General features: G+C 55.7%; 1 protein-coding gene across 1 annotated transcript in view; it reads left to right on the top strand.

The window, feature by feature from the left end:
- The window catches only part of mrtfba (myocardin related transcription factor Ba), a 43,339-nt gene extending 27,811 nt beyond the window's left edge, over nt 1–15,528 (top strand). Inside the window, exons 8-19 of the mRNA XM_088936280.1 lie at nt 603–678; nt 971–1,132; nt 1,380–1,528; nt 1,779–1,922; nt 3,750–3,997; nt 4,864–5,035; nt 5,509–6,339; nt 6,733–6,870; nt 8,280–8,426; nt 8,894–9,016; nt 9,139–9,199; nt 9,402–15,528. Coding sequence (XP_088792406.1) covers nt 603–678; nt 971–1,132; nt 1,380–1,528; nt 1,779–1,922; nt 3,750–3,997; nt 4,864–5,035; nt 5,509–6,339; nt 6,733–6,870; nt 8,280–8,426; nt 8,894–9,016; nt 9,139–9,199; nt 9,402–9,922 — 2,772 coding nt within the window. The 3' untranslated portion in view covers nt 9,923–15,528. The remainder of the gene's footprint in view (nt 1–602; nt 679–970; nt 1,133–1,379; nt 1,529–1,778; nt 1,923–3,749; nt 3,998–4,863; nt 5,036–5,508; nt 6,340–6,732; nt 6,871–8,279; nt 8,427–8,893; nt 9,017–9,138; nt 9,200–9,401) is intronic.
- The last annotated feature ends 311 nt before the right edge of the window (nt 15,529–15,839 follow it).

The raw sequence follows: 15,839 nt of genomic DNA, 5'->3' as shown, positions 1-15,839 counted from the left end.
CAGGTCTTCCAGCAAAAGTGTCCCAGTCGAGCAAATCGATTGGCCCTGCTCGGTTATTACTCAGCTGCTCCTGGTAAGTGGCGCATTAGTATAAATGAGTATTACATGGCAAAGATGCCACTGCATTATTTTGCTAGCCAGAAGGAAAAGGGTCCTGCTCAGCTGACCTCCTAAGTACACCTACCGTATGCTGACTTGTTGTTCTACAAGGTTTTTATCTGGCCCTCCAGACAGGTGAGTGTAAACACTCTTTTTCCTGTCTGACGCCCAGGCAGGCAGGATAAAGGGCTCCGTGTTTGCCGAGCTGGTTGCGTCGATAACTCTCAAACAGTTACAGAGCTCATTTCAGCCCATGGCAGGACGTCAGGGACCCGGTCCTGCAGACCATCTGTGAGACCTCTCATTTCTTAATCGACCCCGTTGTCGGAAACCAGTGACTGTACATAATTAATGGGTTTGAGGGCCTGAAGTACCAGCTCTGCAGGATCCCGCCAACTGCACCGGCGCCGTGTGGGCATCCTGGGATCTCGGAAGCGCTGTGGACGTCTGTCACCCCCCCCCACCCCCCCGCTAAAACCCTCCGTTTCTCCCCGTCTCTACAGACCGAGAACTTCCTGAAGCACAAGATCCGCAGCCGGCCGGAACGCTCCGAGCTGGTCCGAATGCACATCTTGCAGGGTAAGAATAGCCACTGCTGGGGTGGAGGGGGGGTGACGTGTCGAGATGGCGCTGACTGGGTGGCATGTGCTGGCCTGGCAAAGTGACGTTGAGCTGTTGCCGTTGTTGTGGGACAAGAGGAACTGAGAGGTTATGTCTGTAGAAAGCTAGAAAGCGTGCGATGCGTGTCTCTGCGGAGAAAGATCTCCGGTCTTCGGCAGCCGCTTTTGAGACCCCGAGACAGCCCGGGGTGCCCTGCCGTCTGGGGGCTGCACGCAGCGCAGGCACTCACCTGCTCTTCGCCGGCGGACAGAGACGCTGGCGGAGCCCTCCTTGCAGGCCACCCAGCTGAAGCTGAAGCGCGCGCGGCTGGCCGACGACCTCAACGAGAAGATCGCCCAGCGGCCCGGCCCCATGGAGCTGGTGGAGAAGAACATCCTGCCCGTGGACTCCAGCGTCAAGGAGGCCATCATTGGTAAGAGAGACCGCCGCCGCCACCTGCTGGCCAGGGTGTTCGTTGCAGGTCAGGTCCGCGGCTTTTTAACCACAGGCTGACGACGGGGCCGCTCCCCTCCCGTGCAGAACACCTTTGTCAGAGTATTGCAGCAGTTTCTGTGCATCACCTTCGAGTTTCCTGGGCAGTCGCCCAGGCCTCAGCGTCCCTCGCGAGTGTTGCTGATTAATAAGCTGCGCCCTGCGCTATCCCCGTGTTGATCCCGCAGTGGGCCAGGTGAACTACCCCAAGACCCTGGACGTGTACTCCTTCGACGAGGACAGCAGCGACGCCCTGTCCCCCGAGCAGCCGGCCAGCCAGGAGTCCCAGGGGTCGGCCGCCTCCCCCGGGGACACCGCCTCGTCCTCCCCCCTGCAGGTCTGCACCCGAGCGCGCCCAAGCCATCGCCCTCCGCGCGTGCGCTCGCCTCGCCTTGCTGCCTGCCTGCCTGCGGAGGTTTCTTCCTGCTGATGCTTTTTTTTGGGATAGTGCTGCGTTCCTGTCTGCTGCTGTGGTTTTGGTCCTGGGTTTTTGTTGGGTTTTTTTTTTTAGACGGTTGTCTAAAGTCTGACTGGCAAGTCCGAGCGCCTTCATCTTCCTTCCCCCTCTCTCTCTCTCTCCACCACAGTATTACTCGCCTCTCATCTCACAGCCCGCTCCAGAATTCCTCAAGCCAGTCTCCACCAATGAGCAGCAGGCTGGTCGCCTGGCAACGCACTCCCAGCCAATCACCACGGCGGCTCCTTCCAAGCCGGGTCCCACCCTCGTGAAGGTGAGTGCGCAGTGCTCAGAGCAGTGGGGTGCCAGCGCTGCCGGGCCCTCATTGATGAGTAACGTTAATGCAGCCCAATACAGTCGCCGAGCTCTTCTATAAACAAGGTGTCTCTGAATGCACTTGGAAATGTTCTGTGGGGCACTGCGCTGCTTCCAGCCAGCACATAATGTATACAGTGTATAAACTGCACAGTGTCATATGTAAACAGCACCGTGCTTCAGAGATAAGCACCTGTCAGGCGGGAAGATTAAAGACGAGAGGGGTTTGCGTTCCTCCGTTCACCGCGAGCACGCTGAGCTGACGGGAAGCTTGCGGGGGGATCGCGGTTTGGCTGGCAGATGCAGTCCCACCCCAGGATAGGGTTTCCACTAGTCGGGGGGGAGGGAGTCGCACAAGCACAGTGCGAGCTCCTGCCAGAGCTGTGGGCGTGAGCGCGGTCCCGGGGACGCCCCCTCTCTCGTCCCCCGCTCCCTCCTGCTGGGCGGACGCCACGGGTCTCGCCACCCTAGGGACGGCATGGAGGTCCTGCGGCCCGGACCCCCGGACTCCGAGCAGGCTTTCAGCCGCGGCGCGAGCGGCTGTGGGGTAAGACTGGAGCTCGGCAGCGTTGATTTACAGACCCTTCGATAATCGTGTAGAGCACCCGTTGGGGGGGGGAAAAACGAGATGGATAAAAAATACATTATCCTGTAACTTCTGAGAGCAGTGTGCGTGTGGTATTCATCCTCTGGCGCTCATACACACTTAGCTGAATGTGTTTCTGTTACTGGAACTACTTTAAAATCCCGTTAGAAATATCAAAGCATTACCTTGTTATGTGATGGGGTTTTTTTTCCCCGCAAGGTAATTCGCAGTTTTGTCTGTGTGTTTCAAGAATTCAACCTGAACTGCCTCCGTAAACATAAATTCAGATGCTGAAATCTCAATTTGTGTCCATGAATTTTTAATGTCGTCCCATTTTGAAGCCCTCAGCTTTCTCTTTCTCTATAACCACTGTCTGGGTTCATGCATTAGTAGTGGTAGTAGTATATTTTAAAGGTGCACTTAAACTTGTTTACATAGAAGTTTATAGGAAGCCTGGGAACACAATTTTGGTTTTTGTCGTCTTCTGTAAGGGTTGCAAAGGCCTGCTGTCAGATTTCTTGTTCTTCAGAATCCTAGAAGAGTCCTACAGTTTTATTGTCAGAAGTCAGGATGCTGAGATGTCGCTGCGAGCTGCAGTGCGACAGCTGTCAGCTTGCTACAGAGGGGTCGTTCCATTAAATACCACAGGACAGATATACATATTGCGTCAACAAAAAGATGGAGGGTGTGGTGTTGCCTTGGTAGTGTTGCTGCCTCACAGCTCATGGTCCATTCTGGACGGGGGCTTTTGGATGTTTGTGTGGGTTTCCTAGCTCCTCTAAAGACATGCCGAGCTTTGATAGGCTCCTCTTTCCTGTCCCTTCCCTGTGTCCGGACTGGCAACATGTCTGGGGGGAGGAGCAGTCATGTGTGTCCTGTCCCATTTTCAGGTACGGGCTTTTGTTAAAAATTGCACCCCCAAAACAGATCAGTCTGACAAGGTCAGTGTGCACGGGTGCGGTGCCTTACAGCTGATGGCGCAGATAGCATGCACACACTCCTCCCCCGTACCCTGCAGCTGTCTTTTGCTCAGGCTGATAACTGAGCTTCATTATCTGTGCAGCAGCTGGAAAGGTGCAGTTTTTAAACACAAGTATCAGATATTAACAGCTGCCGGTGCGTCTGCCTGCTGGGGCTCCGTCCGCGACCCTCAGCCAGCTCCTTCGCTCACGCCCCCCGGCGGCCCTTTCGCCCTCGCAGCAGAGCCAGCCCAAGTCGGCCGCTGACAAGAGCCGCAGCAAGAAGGGGAAGGAGGTCAAGCCCCGGGTGAAGAAGCTCAAGTACCACCAGTACATCCCGCCGGACCAGAAGTCGGAGCCCAGCGAGGTGCCCATGGACTCCTCGTACGCTCGCCTCCTGCAGCAGCAGCAGCTCTTCCTGCAGCTGCAGATCCTCAGCCAGCAGCAGCAGCACTACAACTACCAGGCCATCCTGCCTGCCCCACTCAAGTACGTCTCCTCGCCGCTGCCCGCTGCCCGCTGCCCACTGCCACCCCACCCCAGTACCTCTCCCCTGCCCGCTGCCCGCTGCCCACTGCCACCCCACCCCAGTACCTCTCCCCTGCCCACTGCCCACTGCCACCCCACCCCAGTACCTCTCCCCTGCCCGCTGCCCGCTGTCCACTGCCCACTGCCTCCACACCCCAGTACCTTGGGACAAGAGACATTGCCGTTCCTCTACAGACACGACCACGTGAAACCGTCAGAATTCCAAACACCCTTATCGTGCTGTTCGTGCCCTTCATTCATGTTCGAAAGCTCCGCGTTCGGAGAGGAGGCGTTGGTGTCGCTGTCTCAGCGGCCGGGCCCCGTGGAAGCCCCCACTGGCCCTGCGTCTGCACCAGATGTTAATTAGCGCCAGGATGTTTACGTATTGCTCCATCAGCCGCCGTTAGTGTCCCGGATGTTTTTTTGTGAACCGAGTTTCGCAAAAGCTGCAGCTGCCTCGTTTGGTTTTAATGACCCCAGATGATATTGTTAAAAGTTCAGATGTTAACAACATTTAAAAAGATGACAAACGAGTCGTGGCCGTTAAAGCGTAGATAGCCCTATTTTGGGTTGCTCGTCACTGATTGGGCAGCTTGTTCCACACTCCCACAACCCCCCTGCACAGTGACTCTGAGTGCAAATGCACTTGCCCTTAGTTTTCGCTTGTGTGCTGCGGTTCATGTCTCGCTGCTGATTCTTGAAGGTATCTGGCAGGTGTTGTGGCACTGGATTACGTGCGGCAAGCCTGTGCACAGGGCGGCGTATGAAGAACAGGGCGGTTGGGCGTGTTGAAAGCCTCCTCCTCTTCCTCTCTCCCTGCCTCACAGGCCTGTGGCTGATGGCCAGAACAGCACTGCCAATGCCTCGCTCAACAACAACAACAACGTGCCCACCTCCATCGTCGTGTCCCTGCCCGGCGTGGGCAGCGCCACGCGCCCCAACAACAGCCTGGCCCTCCGCAAGCCGGGGCATCTGCCCGCCAACCTGGACGACATGAAGGTGAGCGCGATGGGGAGCCTCCCCGACCCTCGGCGCCGTGCCCGTCTTTCCTCGCGGTCTTCTGCGCGACGAGCCGAGGCTCGCGTACAGCGACAGAACAGCACAGCGCACAAGGCAGTGAAAGAAAGAGCAGAACAGGTACAAATTCAAACACCGTCCCGGGACGAGTCGGTGTTAACGGGCAGAGGTGGCTTAACCCCAGACTCAAAATCCTCAGTTTTGGGGTACACTGCGCTTCCGTTAACCTGCTGCTTAACAGCTCCAGTCTCGTTGACTGGCACCCAGATACAGTACTTGATTCAGGAAGACGATGAGCAGTTAATAGTAACTAGAACAGCTGGACTGAAGTGGTCATTTTACTCAGGCGTGTTCAGCTCAATGCTTGTCCGACCGGTATGTGTTTCGGGGACCCGGGCTGCACACTTCCTTCCCCTCCGCTCCCTCAGGAAGCTCGCTCCCCCTCCTTCCTGCAGGTGGCCGAGCTGAAGATGGAGCTGAAACTGCGGGGCCTTCCTGTCTCCGGAACCAAGACGGACCTCATCGAGCGGCTCCGGCCGTACCAGGAGAACGTCGCCCCCCCATCCAGAGGCGCGTCCGCCGGGCTGCCCGCCCCGGGCCTGGAGGCCACTGCCCCCCCCGCCGCGCAGCACCTCGCCTCTGGCCAGCACGGGCCGGTGGAGGGCGGGGGCCCCACCCCGCCGGTGTCCCCCATGCTGTCCGAGCCCTCCAACCTCGGCGCGGAGGAGGCCGGGGGGGCGGACCCGCGCGGGGAGCCGGGGGGCGCGCCCCCGCTGGGCGCCGCGCGCTCCCCCCGCAGGGCGGCCCCCGAGGAGCCCCCCGGGGAGCCCGAGGCCTCGGAGAAGGACCGCAGGCTGCACGAGAAGGAGCAGCAGATCGAGGAGCTGATGCGCAAGCTGGAGCAGGAGCAGCGCCTGGTGGAGGAGCTCAAGATGCAGCTGGAGGTGGAGAAGAGGGGCCAGCAGCAGCAGCAGCAGCAGCAGCCTGAGCCCAGCCCCCCCGCCTCCGTCAAGGAGGAGGGCAAGGCCTCCCCCGGCTGCTCGGCCCCCCAGCCCCCCACCCCGCCCCCCCTCGTCAAGCAGGAGGAGCCCCGCTCCAGCCCCCCCCAGCCGCCCCAGATCACCCCCTTGCCTCAGTTCTTCATTAGCCCCCAGTCGGTGCCGCAGGTCCTGGCACAGCCCCAGACCCTGCTGACCGCTCAGCCTGGCACCCAGATCCTCCTGCCCGTCTCCCTCCCTGGCACCACCGCCGCCATCCAGCTGCCCGCGGCCAGCATGAATCTGAAGGTACGGCGCTCGGGGCGTTGGCGTGGCGCTGGGGTTCTCGGCTCCTGTGCAGAGATACTACTGGACTCGCACCACTGTATTATTAAGGCAGCTTTGCAGTATTTCTCCTTCTCTATCGTGCTTGGGATTGTTAAAATCCATTTATCTCCTCAATTAAGGTTTATGGCAAAGGCAGGCGCTTCTAGTTTTCTTTAATCCACACGCCGTATAAATTTTCTGGTTTAGGGCAAAGGTCAGGGTGGTGCTGTTCGATCGTGTGGCCCATTGTTTAATCATGGATTAATCGTGATGAGCTGGATCTACAGATCTGAGTGGCTTGCACCGCATCTGCAAAAAGCCGTCTGCCTCTGGGATCTGTTCTGTCTGACCAGCGTGTGCTTTTCCGCCCTGCAGATGCAGCCCGTTGTCCAGGCCGCCGTCTCTACTCAAGCCCCAGGCCTCGCTCAGGCCTCTGGGCCTCAGATGCCGCCCCACAATCCGGAGACGACAAGTCCTCCGCAGCTACCCAGCCAGAACCAGCAAGTGACGCAGGTGTGTGGGCACTCCCCCTGCTCTCACTTGAGATAAAACCATCATTTGCCCTTTTAGTGTCGGACTCGGAAACAACAGATCAGGCTCTTCAGTGAAACCAGCCATCTTCAAATGCTAGTTTCATGTTCACTGCGCAGACCCCTCTGCCTCCTCAAGACATTTTTGTAGCCTATTCTCATCTCTGGGTTGGTTTTTGTATTGGGAGTTTTTTTAGCTTCTCAGAACACTTGACGGGGGAGGGAAGATGATAAGTAGGGGTGGATCTGAAAAGCTGAGAGTGGATAAGTGCCTGTGACGTCGATCGAAGAGGTATTCGAACCTCAGTGCAGACGGTAGCCTGACGAGGGAGATGCACAGCAGTGGGACAGCTGAGGCCTGCCGAATGCCACTGAGAATTAGCCCAGCTTCCAGGCTGATGCAGCTGAGAGAACAGCGTTCTGTTTTAACTGTCCCAGTAATTGACTCCTTCATTTGTTATCTTGACATTACAGTTGCTTGGTTAATAATAGCTTGGCCTTGATGACGAATTCCTTTCCTAATCACGTTAAACGTGCCCCTGGCGGAAATCTTGGCTGCTGTCCTGTTGCCAGTGCGCAGCGTGACTGACGAGGAGCAAACACTCTCTATCAGCTTCTCTTGTGGGCCGGGGTGTCCTGGCCAGCGTTTGCTACCATCTGTCTGCTCTGTGTACTGTTTCGTTAATGGCAGTTTCGCCTTGTGTGAATGTAGAGCTCCTTATCGCAACCGTCAATCTGAAGGTGCTTCCCAGTAACGTATCTTTGTCTGGGGCGAAAAGCCACAGCACAAAAACACAGCGTCTTTGAATTATTGCTTCTGAATGTTGGTTTAAATCTCATCAGAGCTTTGCCATTAATTGTGGCTTTCCCAGTAAGTGTGATCTGAGCAGTGTTTTGACAGGCTTACATTCTGAAATTCTAGGCAGCTCTGCAGGGAGACGTTGTAACAGAGCCATTGAGGGAAATGTGGCAGCAATCAAGGTTTATTTAAAAGGGGTCCCTTCACCGAGCCTTTGTGAAACCTCATTGTGGCCAAATTCTTACTGAATGATATCCAGGCCTTATGAAACACTCGGGGGACAAAGAGCTTTATTTACCTGGAAAGCAGGAAGCAGGTGCACTGGTCCTGGCCAGGAAGTACAGGCAACAGGGTGCAGCTGCAGATAATACACCCACTGTAGGTGTATAAAATGAATGGCTGTTGTTCCCTTTTACATCGGCATGTTTACAGTAACAAAAACAATTTAATCAGCAAGCCTGCTAGTGCTAGATTTGGGTGTATTTTGTTTGGTTGGGGATTTGACATTAAAAAACAGAGAAGGGGAGATAAGAGCTGAAGAAGAAAGAAGAATTATCTCCACCCATCTAAGGACAGCTCCTCTCTCCCTACAGGCCTTCCCAGCCTGCTCTGGTTTCCAGTTCAGCTCCAGCCAGCCAGTGACTGACATCCCCCAGTGTTTTCTGAACGCCTCCCCAGAGAGCAGGCCTGCCCGCAGGGCCTCCCCCAGCCACTCGCTGCCTAACGGGCCAACGCACAAGGTACTGCCGGTCCTCTGGCTGAGCCGTCTCTCTTACAGCCCAAAGCTCCCGGCGAGCGCCGAGGTAGATTGATCAGTTTACACTGGTGGTATACGTCAGAGTCCAGGTGATTGCTGAGATCTGTATAAACAGTGGAACGCTAGGATGTTATACCGAGCTTGAGCTGAGCAGTTTAGGTTTTAAGCAAAAAGTTCAAGTTCACGCCACATACAAGTATACAGTGGAACGAAATATCGTTCCTCCTGGTCCACAGTGCAAATACAGGCAGGACAGACAGGGCACTGACATAGACATTGTAGACAGGATACACATAGTGCAGATAGTGCAAAAAAAATGAACAAGCTGTTGATTTTGCACAGCCTGCCTGTTTTCGGTAAGCAAAGTGATTGCTTGTGGGAGTCGGGATGTTGCAGTACTGAGCTGTAGTGCGGAGTGAGGAAGTCATGTCTCTCCCCCCCCCCCCACAGTCCCCCTTCATCCTGCAGCCGTCCGTCTTCCCCCGCCACCCCCCCAAGAGCAAGGACCCACCGCGCTACGAGGAGGCCGTGAAGCAGACGCGCAGCCTGCCAGCGCACAGTAGCGCCGCACAGGTAGAGTGCACACACGCGGGCGCGCGCACACACACACGGCACGCACAGGCACAGGCACAGGCACAGGCCCGTGAGCCAGGAACGCGTCGCTCACCTGCTCCGCCTTCTGGTTTCCCCGCTAGGTTCCCACGGCAACCAGTCAGCAGATGGACGACCTGTTTGACATCCTGATCGAGAGTGGAGGTGAGTATCTGTGTCTGCTGTACGTCTGGCTTGGGCCTCAAGAAACTCGCTTCGTTGCGCTTGTCTGTTCAGATAATGAGTGTGAGCACGGCAAGCCTCTCGGTCACAATGAGAACCTTTTTTTCCCCCCTCTGTAAGTGGGAGTCCTGATGAGAATTATGGATTGCTAGCACTAACCCCCGATCCCTCCTGCCGCGCACAGAGATATCCCCTTTCATCGGCGAGGACCCGCCGGTGTCGGCCAAGATGATGCCCGTCACCGCCAGCATCACCACCCTGCCCATCAGCACGGTGCTGTCCCGGCCGCCCCCCCAGGTGCAGCTGGCGCCCCCCTCCTCGCTGGTCCCCGAGCCCGCGCCCAGCCTGGCCTCGCTGGCCTCCGACAACCAGCTGGAGGCCCTCCTGGAGGGCACGCTGTCGGCCGAGCCCGAGGCCCGGGCGCTGGGGGCGCCCCGCCGCGAGCTGCCCCTCATGGAGGACCTGCACTGCCCCCTGCTGGACCAGCCGCACTCCCCCATGGACACCTCCGACCTGCACTTCGCCGATGGCCCCCCCACCTCCGCCTACGACCTCCACGACGCCAACCTGGACAGCATGGAGTGGCTGGACCTCACCGTGCCCGGCCCGGCAGGGGGGCTCCACCCGCTGGGCGTCTCGCCTGGGGCGGGCGTCTTCTCCTCGGACTTCCTGGACACCCCCGATCTGCATCTGCACTGGGACTGAGGTACCCCGCCTGGGCCCTCGTCCCGTCGCAATGAACGATCGCAGTGTTGTCCACCACCCCCCCTCCTCCCCCTCCTGCCTGCCCGCCAGATCATCCCTTTCCCCTAGATATCGGGGTGCACCGGCAGGAAAGGGGCCCTGGGGCGCCTCTTGAGCGCTGCGCCTCCTGGAGCTCAGGGGGCGAGGGTGCGAGTGCAGTGAAGCACCATGGTCATCCTCCTGGGTTTCCTCCCAGCTCCAGCAGGGGGAGGACAACCAGGCAGGACTCGAGCGCTTCGGCTCTTGCTATCGCTTGTGCCAAACAGGATAGGCAGCCCTTTGGAGACCGGCGTCTCGATCTGCACAGGGAGTGTCGCCCCGTGATCTTGGGTTCAGGAAGGCTGGACGGGCAGCGCAGCCCACTCTCCGGCTCAGTGGCATTAAAACTCACCCACTTGTAGGGGGGAAAAAGCCCCTAAGTGGGGGGGAAAAAAATAAGGGAATTGGGAACGGCTCTTTTGTTAAGATCTGAAAAGAGAATCGGGCTGGGAGTGCGATGCAGTGGTGCCTGCTGCCTTTCAGAGGCGCACTGCTGTAGACAGAGGGGCTCCCTGTCTGTGACTGAGCTGCCACCCCAGTGATCGGCAGACAGAATTTAAAGGCCCGTGCCAACGTCTGTCTCTCCCGTTGCAATCTTGCGTCTGAAATTTAAGGAGAAACAGTCGCGTTGTTTGCCTCCCTGCTTCTGTTCCTGCCTGGGTTCCTGCCCGAGCCGCCGCAGCTGAGCTCCGGACACGAAGACCAGCGGCTTGAGATTCCACTTCATCCCCACAGGGAGGCCGGTTCTCTCGTCGTTCAGACAGAGCTACGAGCTCTCCAGCTGGTTCAGCGCCTGGCGCTCGTTGGAGGTGTCTGCCCCGAGCCGGTGGGTTAGGGTGTGGGAGCGTGCTGTGCCGTTGGCAGGGCTCGGCTGGAGCTCTGGAAGTTTCCCACAGGGAGCAGCAGGGGGAGGAGGCTAGGAGCTGACACAGTACTAAGACGTTTCCTGAAACAGTGAATTCTAAGGGAAAGTGTGTTTTTTCTCCCACTTTGTTTTGTTGGACTTTTTTTTTTAATATGGCAGAATGTCCTTTTTGAAAGGATAATGAAATCGACGGCTCTAGGACAGTCCGTAGAAGACTTTGTAAATACCTTGTAAATTATTTCTTTGAATGGCTTTTTTTTTTTTAAAGAAAAAGGAATTTTGTAACTGCTGTACACAGAGAGGTTTACTGGATTGGTGCCTTGTGAAGAATAGCATAGTACCTGATCCCTGCAGACTGACCCCCCCCACCCCAACACTGCAGATAAAATCTGTGGGGCATCGGAAGCAACATCCCACTACAGCAGATGAACACGTTCACTGTCGGGATATTGAGCACGACAGGTGCACTGACAGTTTCTTGAACCACCGAGACATGAGGTGAATTCATTATACCAACTAACGCTTGACGTCGGCAGACGGAAAGCCGTAGAATACAGAGCTGGAGCTCCGTAGTGACTGGACCGCCCCCCTGATCGTGGCGAGGCGCTGTGATTCGTGGTCTGTTGCAGACGGTGCCATCACGGTGCAGTACGCGGACTTAGCCCGGCCTCTGGCACACCCAGGGCACATGGAAGCATGTTCTCTTGATGTTCAGCAGGCGACATCACCTCCTTTCCTGGGCCCAGCCAGCCAGTTGTTCTGGGAAACGGAGGGTGATTTGGCCCATGTGGGGTTCCCGGTCCTGGTGCTGGGGACCCCCATACCTGCTGGTCTTCACTGTAGCTGAGCTCTCGACTTGAAGCAATCTTCACTCAGCCCAACAAGTCTCTTGTCTGGAGCCTTTACAGCATTTTTCCTTCTGTTCAGAGGTTGGCAGATTAACTCTGGAAACTCAGAAGTTAAAAAAGCAGCCTCCTAGATATGTACTGTAGTAACTGAGAACGGAGCTCAAATTAAGGGTTTCAGTTACTTAATTGAGAGCTCAGGAACAAATCGCAGCGCGTGCATGGGTTTCCAGGACCAGGATGGGAAACGCCTGATTTGAGCGCCCTCCGGTGGTCAGCGAAGGACATTGCATCCAAGTCCTGCAGAGGAGTGAAAGGGGCGAGAGACCACAGGGCGAGCCAAAAGAGAATGGCAACACTAACGAGCTGAAGAAGAAGTGACACAGTGACGAGCCAGAGGCTTGCTTCCCCCGCTCACGCTGGGCACGGGCACCGTGGCGTCGCTCGGAGTTCTCCCCCATCCCTCGCGCTCGCCGGCCGGTCTCGAAGCCGCCGCAGGCAGGCATGGCCGCTGCTCGTGCATCATTGAGAGCTCACACTAATAACGCTGTAATTCCCCGACACTCCTCTAGGGGGCTCCCAGTGCAAGGACCTGCACTGCCCCGAATTTACCCAGGGGGGTTAAACCAATCCCACAAAGCACTACATCTTTTGACGGCAGCCCAGGACAGTGAGTCAGGCGCACATAGATTCATAGCATAACACTGGAAGGGAAAAAACAACGTTTCACATGCAGACCGCCATGCTGCTACTCTCTGGATGTCCTGTAGCGTCTGTATCCTCAGCAGTTTGAATAGCAATCTGACAGCAACTTGCAGACTGTAGACGTATTTACATTAGTGTCTGGGGGGCACAGCGAGCTGCCTTAACAATTGAAGAATTGCTATCGCCTGTGCACACTTGCACGCTTGTTAGGAGCTGAGGACAGCTGGGCCGCGCTCTGACAGCAGAGCTGTTGCTCTGTTGCCACATGACCTTCTGCCTCAAAGGTCACTCAGACTGACTCCCGGAGTCCAGAGGCTGACCAAAGCCACGCGTTTTGACTGGAGCTGACATCCGGAATGTGTGTGTGCGGCTCGGGAGTGCGGCCCAAATCTGCCGCCAGGTGGAGGTGGAAAAGCCTGTGGAGTGGAGCTCAGATGGCGTCAGCCGTGGGGGAGAGTGAGGCAGAGATGGGTGCTGGGTACTGTGGACAGCGTGGGGCCGCCCGTCTCCGGCGGTACGGCGACAAGGCTCTTGATGTGCGGAGTCTGAGCTGCAGGTGCTGTTCCTCTGTGTTGGGCAGCTGACCAGGTCCCTCCCAGTCTGTGCTCCAGCTGCCAGGTGGAAGACAGATCTGTTCGTATTGCCAAGGACTCAGCTTTGCTGCTCCTGCTGCTGTGAAGGGAGATGTGAACACTAGTTTAGGAGCAATAAGAGCTGTGATGGACTGCTTGTATGTGTAACCCTTTTATTTAGGGGACTTGATAAGATGCAGATCTGATGATGATTGTGGAGGGTGGTGGAGTGGGTATTTTTTAATTGATTTTTGCAAACATCATCATCCAGTGTTTATCTTCGTGTTGAATTTCGCTTAGTAAGATGTCTCTGCGGAGACAAGCTTGCTTGGAAGAGCTGGGGGAGTTTCCTTTGATCAAAGCTCTGCAGATACTCATCAGACGTTCTGTCAGAGACCACAACAAACACAAATCGTGCTGCTTATTGCTTGCCAGAAAGATAAAACAGTGGAAAGAAGCCAAAGATGAAAAATAGCAGGGCTGAAGAGTAAACCTAGCCAGTGATCAAAATTATATTTTTGTGGTGGAAGAAATGTCTTTGAGATGGAGAAGACTGTAGATCAGACCGTGAGGTTAAGTTGGGGGTGGGGAAAACATTAAGAATGCATTATTAGCATCCCAAACAATCCTTTGTACCTCATGGTAGGGTGGAAGTGAGTACTGAGCCTGTAGGCCATGTCACTATCTCCACAGCACTTCAAGATCTGCAGCAGTTGTGGTCAAACAGGACCCCGACAGGTGGCAGGAACACACCTACAGAATCATCTGATCCAAACCTGCCGGTGATTAAGCGGATCTGCTGTGGTCGCTAGGAAGGAGTCGAATCCATTCTTTTAACGGTCTGCGTCACGGGTGATATTTTCTGTTTTGGGAATCGTAAGTTTTGTATCCAAAGACAGACCAAAATGAGAGAAAATGAATCCTGCGTGTGTGGATGATGACACAGCAGTGCCATCTCGTGGGCAACATGGGCAGCAGTGAAAGAACGTTTTATGGCCACATAAACGCACACTTCCTTGTCATCTGTGCACACAGAGAGACGGCACTCGCATTTCTGCAAAGCGACGAGCTGTCAAGATCGCGTGCTTTGCCTGGTTACCGCTGCCAGCAGGTGGCGGCGGCTGGGAGCCAGACGGGTCCTGATCCCAGGTGGCGCTGTTGCCGTGAAGCAGGCAGCGCCCCGGGTGGAGCAGTCTGCCCCCGGGCGGGGCAAGGGGGGCCCGCTGACAAAAGCGAGCCACGTTGTTCTGCTTCGACGTCGGAGCAGGACACAGGGTCAAAAGCCGCCTGTTTGCACTCATCCAGGCCCCCTGCTCGCAGCTCCCGTTAGTGGGAAGCTTTCACGCTGAGGCGGGCGGCGGGCCGGTGTCAGGACAGGTGGGAGGGCTAGGGTGGGACAGCGCCCCCTGTGGCTGCCACACACACTGCAAGGGAGGAAAGGGAGGGGTTGCAGCAGGAGCTGCGTTATTTTGCCAAAGAGGGCATTTCTGTGTGCTGTGCCCTTAGATTGTATTTGTAGGAACAATCAGAACGTGCTAAGAACCACAGATGGGGTTTTTTTCAGTTCAAAAGTGTAGATACCGAAGAGTTTTTGTTGCGCAGGTGTTTTATTTCTTATCTGTCTATCTATACATGAGCCACCAGACACAGCACCAAGGCAAATAGCCGTGCAGGGCTTCAGTGTCGGGGTCGGTTTCACTCTGCTTCCCTGCGTCAGTGGCTGAATCAACGGGGACTGAATTGTGTGGGGGAAGCGAGGGGCTGAAGCCTTTCGCACTCGAACCCTGTTGTCCAGGTGACTGGGGTCGAGGGGCTCTCGTCTCGTGGCGCGAGGTGGTCAGTCCTCAACATCCTGTCGGATACCCCCGGGAAGCAGTCTGTGAAAACGATTCACAGATGTGGGTTTCAGATGACTCCTGGAAATGTATCATTTTAAGCACTTAAACACGACAGTTCTGTCTGCAAGCGGAGTCAAGCGTGCGGGGCTATATATACTGTATATTTCTGTTTCGTGCCTTTGCCTTGTTCCTTTTCAGTCCAGTGTTCGTTTTCTGAGCAAGCGAGTCACGCGTTCCAGCGGGCGCCCGGCCTCGGTGCGGCAACACGCCTGCTGTTTTAAAAGGGCGATTTGTGTTGTTAAAGTGTCCTGTGCTCACCGGCTCTTTGATCACCTTCTGCCTTCTGCAAAATCGTCATTGCCCACAGACCGGCCACAGCCATGCTCTTCAGCACGTGCTGACAGAGCGCGAGTCCTTCTGCTTACCTCCCTCACAGGTGACGCACTGCAGAAGCAGACCTCTGAGGTTAGTTGGGAGTTCGGTCTTTGAACATTTCAGCATCCCCTGCACGTGGTTTCCAATTCATAGTTTGTATGCCATAAGTTTTGCACATTGTGTATATATTTATATATAAATGTAATGCGTATTTTTATACATGTGTAGCACATCTATGAGCTCTATTTTGTAAATAGTTGCAATGGAGAAACTGTTCGGTATATATATCTGCCTTTTTTGTGTCAATAAAAAATTGGTGACGTACTGTGACGAGTGTGCCGTCTGGAGCTTGCTTCCGAGAGCTGAGGTCAAGCTGGTGTCTCCCCAGTCGCTGGGACAGTGAGTACAAATCGGCCCTGGTTCTGGGTTCATTCCTGCAGAGTTGGATCCGTTACAGGTACAGAATTAAACCTCTTTTGATTGGTTTCAGTTCCTTAACAGTTGCAGTTTAACCATTTGTGTTTAAGAACCTAAGATCTCCAACGTCTGAGTAGGAAAAAAAAAACTTTCAAAGGTTCCAGTTAATCATTATGTTAGTTTTGATGGATCCCAGGAACAGGGTTATGAACCCCTGACCTA

Source organism: Atractosteus spatula, chromosome 18 (assembly GCF_055471065.1).
Source record: "Atractosteus spatula isolate fAtrSpa1 chromosome 18, fAtrSpa1.hap1, whole genome shotgun sequence".
Classification (NCBI taxonomy): Eukaryota; Metazoa; Chordata; class Actinopteri; order Semionotiformes; family Lepisosteidae; genus Atractosteus; species Atractosteus spatula.
This window is presented reverse-complemented; position numbering and strand designations above follow the sequence as displayed.